The sequence below is a fragment of the Arachis ipaensis genome, chromosome B06 (assembly GCF_000816755.2).
Source record: "Arachis ipaensis cultivar K30076 chromosome B06, Araip1.1, whole genome shotgun sequence".
Taxonomy (NCBI): Eukaryota; Viridiplantae; Streptophyta; class Magnoliopsida; order Fabales; family Fabaceae; genus Arachis; species Arachis ipaensis.
Genome location: NC_029790.2, coordinates 70,243,492 through 70,246,796, shown reverse-complemented (window position 1 = coordinate 70,246,796; position 3,305 = coordinate 70,243,492). Strand labels below are relative to the sequence as shown.

Here is a 3,305-nt window from a genome sequence, read left to right as displayed (position 1 = left end):
TTTATTTGGAGGGGGAACATTTTTTTTAAGGAGTAGCTTCATACATTTTTTAACTGTGTTCTTGTTCGTTCTTTCTGAAATGGCAGAACATTCTGTTTTGGACTTTTGGCTCATTAGCAATGAAAAAGATGTGAACTTTTTCCTGATTTCAGCTTATAATTTAATATTGTTCTGTGCAACTGGTCGGAGCTTACGTGAGGGGGAAAAGAGATTTTTTTTGGGGGGTTGAATTTATTATGCATATTATTACATTGATTCTGAAAATCATTCAGACTAATCAACATGTGAGTGCTCGGTATGATGGTAATTTCCTATATCTACTAGCAAATATCTCGAGCGTGAAAATTTACCCTTCTTTCTGTTGTCTTTTGAAGGCTTGCTTGGAAGCACAACTGGTACTGATTTTACACCTCATGTTGTGACAGTTCATGCTGGAGAGGTAATCTAATCTAGAACAAAGTGTAGGTTGTTGTTTGCTTTGTGGGATTGATGATATAGTTTGTATTATGATGATTGAAGCTTTTTTAACCTTTTCACCTCCCAGGACGTTGCTGGAAAGATTTTCTCGATTGCACAGAAGGGTCCTATGGGAATATGCATTCTTTCTGCAAATGGAGCTATATCTAAAGCTACCTTGCGCCAACCTGGTTCTTCTGGTGGCCTATTAACATACGAGGCATGATCTCCTAGTTCTATGTGTTCTTTCAGTAATTTCTTTTTTCTATCTACTTCTCTCTCTCTCTCTCTCTCTCTCTCTCTCTCTCTTAGAGTGAATTAAATTGAATGCAATAACCTTGATGTTTAATCAAACCATCACTTTATGGTGAAAGACTGAAGTGGGCCAAATTATGAACAATGTTGCTCAAAGGAACTTGCAGCCTATTTTTGTCTGTTGCTAAGTTTAGAGTTAAGATATATCAGATGTGATTGCATTCATCATCTTTATGTAAAGTGGCATGTGTTTTCTCTCCTGAGTTTTGGACAAAATTTCCCCTTCTGTTTATCTTGCTGCTTGTTTGGAAGACAAATCCACTTGCTCTATTTCAAAGTAACTGTTGCTTTGAACAATTTGATACTACATTAAAAGTCAATGTATTTGGACATAGTTTGTGTCCAGATACATCGGGATTTTAATGTATCAAATTAGTAAACAAGCAAGATTTATTTTGAAACTGAGGTAGTAACATTTTGCTGCAAGTTACTTTCAAATATGCAGATCTTATAGCTCAGTAGAGATTAATCCACTTGCCAGAGATCTCTCTATTCTTATCTCGCTGTTAAAGCATACTTCTAGTCATGACCTTTAAGGATAGTTTTCATTCCTGTACAAATCGCTAAATCATGTTAACATAATGATCATCATAACTTGGCATGTCGTAATTTGCTGGTTCAAATTCCAGAACCTGAGTTTCAGCTGTATTCTTCGGAGAAAATATAGTTTTGAAGCAAAATTCTAAGGATGGACATGGTTACCCAGTATAAGCTCTCACCATAAAATGTTACATTTGTACAACGTAAATGTTAGGTTTCCTCAAGTTGATGTTTCCATGTCTAGCAAGAAAGATGCAAAGACACTGTCATAAATCTAGAAAGATTATGTGAATTCCTTTTGCTCTTTTATATGTACTGCAAGTTATAATAATTATTTCCGGATATTCTTGAATAACTGAGTTCTGTTTCCTTTCAGGGTCGATTTGAGCTTTTATCCTTGTCTGGATCATTCACAGTCCCGGATAGTAGTGCTGCAATTCCTTCTAGTGGATTGAGTGTCTCACTGGCTGGCCCTGATGGTCGCGTGATAGGAGGGGGTGTTGCTGGTTTATTGACAGCTGCTACCCCAATCCAGGTATGACACTTCTCTTTTGCCTTGTTTCAGTTCTTGGTAACTGAAACAACTATAGATTCTTTCTGTATTTAATGTATATTGCAATTACTTTAGTGAAGTTTTAGTTAAATCTCCTAAATGAACTTATCCCGAAGCCTGCATGTTGGTGAAAACAAGTGAAAAATGTACATTAGTAGCAAAAAAATCAGTAGTATGTTAATCCATGTTATCTTCCAGATTCATGAATAAGATACTTGAACCTGTATTGTTTCTTTTAACACTTTAATGGTTGCAATTAAGCGCAACGTTAAAGATTGTATATAGCTTCCAGTTCTAGCACTTTTGCATTGTTCATCTTTTTAAGCATACACACCATCATCTACCTCTATTGGAAATTTATGTAAGCTATGTTTTCAGATTGTAGTGGGAAGCTTCATGCCAAATGGTCAAAAGCCCCAAAAAAGGAAATATACCCGTCAACCGGTAGCCTCTCATGCTGCTTCAGGACCTATGGCAACAGTATCAGCTGCAGGACCTATCTCACGATCAAATCCTGGTGGTGAAAATCCTCTGGGATCTTTATCTCAGTTGCCAGACCAAGGTCAGAGAGAATCAGTCAGCGCATCGAACGATAAACTGAATTTAGATGATACGCTTAATGGTGATAATTGGAATGATACTGAAGATTTTTCGGATCATAGGCCGTCCCCAGACATCAACATATCTTTGCCTGATGAATAGAAAGGTCTTGGCAAATGGCAATGAAATTAATTTACTTGATAACAAGCCATAAATCTTGTAGCATTCTTGTCATTTGTGTAACCGTTTCTGTTATTCTGTTTTGCAGGTGATCCAGAGGCTCACATAACTGAATGCTAACACCCAAAAACTTTGTCATGACAACTAGGTTATTTGACACGATGTACAGTTGTCAGAAATTAGAAATGATTATTGAAGCCTCACTATTTTTGATCATGAGTTTTTATCACACACTCGGAAGTTGGCTAGTTTTTGTTCTTTTAAATTGTCTTGTGGCTTGAGGATTCGGTTGGATAGGATGATGGTAGAGATTTTAAGCTACGCTGAGGAGTTTGTTATGGTTGGTTGGTTGTTGTTTTCCGAGAACTGGCATTTTTCTCTTTATGACCTCATCCAGACTTCTCTTGCTTAGAATTGTTACTTATAGCAGCTCTCTTATGAAATCTAACTCCAAAGGACGTACATAAAAATGAAGATCCGACCAGCGTTTAGTAGTTTCATACGCGGGCGAGTGGAGTGCAATCTGTCATATGGCCTGTGCAAAATCATACTAGCATGTGTGTGACAGTGTGAGGAACAATAGGCCCAAACCTATGATCCAATGGAATTTTCTGAAGTACGGGTAAGATCAGACCCCGATAAAATTCAGTAGGGGTATTGTAGGTTCGGAAACCCAAAAAATTGATTTTGCTAATAAGTGTTTTAAAAATTCACATTATGG

General features: G+C 37.0%; 1 protein-coding gene across 1 annotated transcript in view; it reads left to right on the top strand.

The window, feature by feature from the left end:
* The window catches only part of LOC107648788 (AT-hook motif nuclear-localized protein 7-like), a 4,476-nt gene extending 1,463 nt beyond the window's left edge, over positions 1–3,013 (top strand). The window contains exons 2-6 of the mRNA XM_016352606.2: positions 375–439; positions 545–676; positions 1,688–1,846; positions 2,243–2,570; positions 2,673–3,013. Coding sequence (XP_016208092.1) covers positions 375–439; positions 545–676; positions 1,688–1,846; positions 2,243–2,566 — 680 coding nt within the window. The 3' untranslated portion in view covers positions 2,567–2,570; positions 2,673–3,013. The remainder of the gene's footprint in view (positions 1–374; positions 440–544; positions 677–1,687; positions 1,847–2,242; positions 2,571–2,672) is intronic.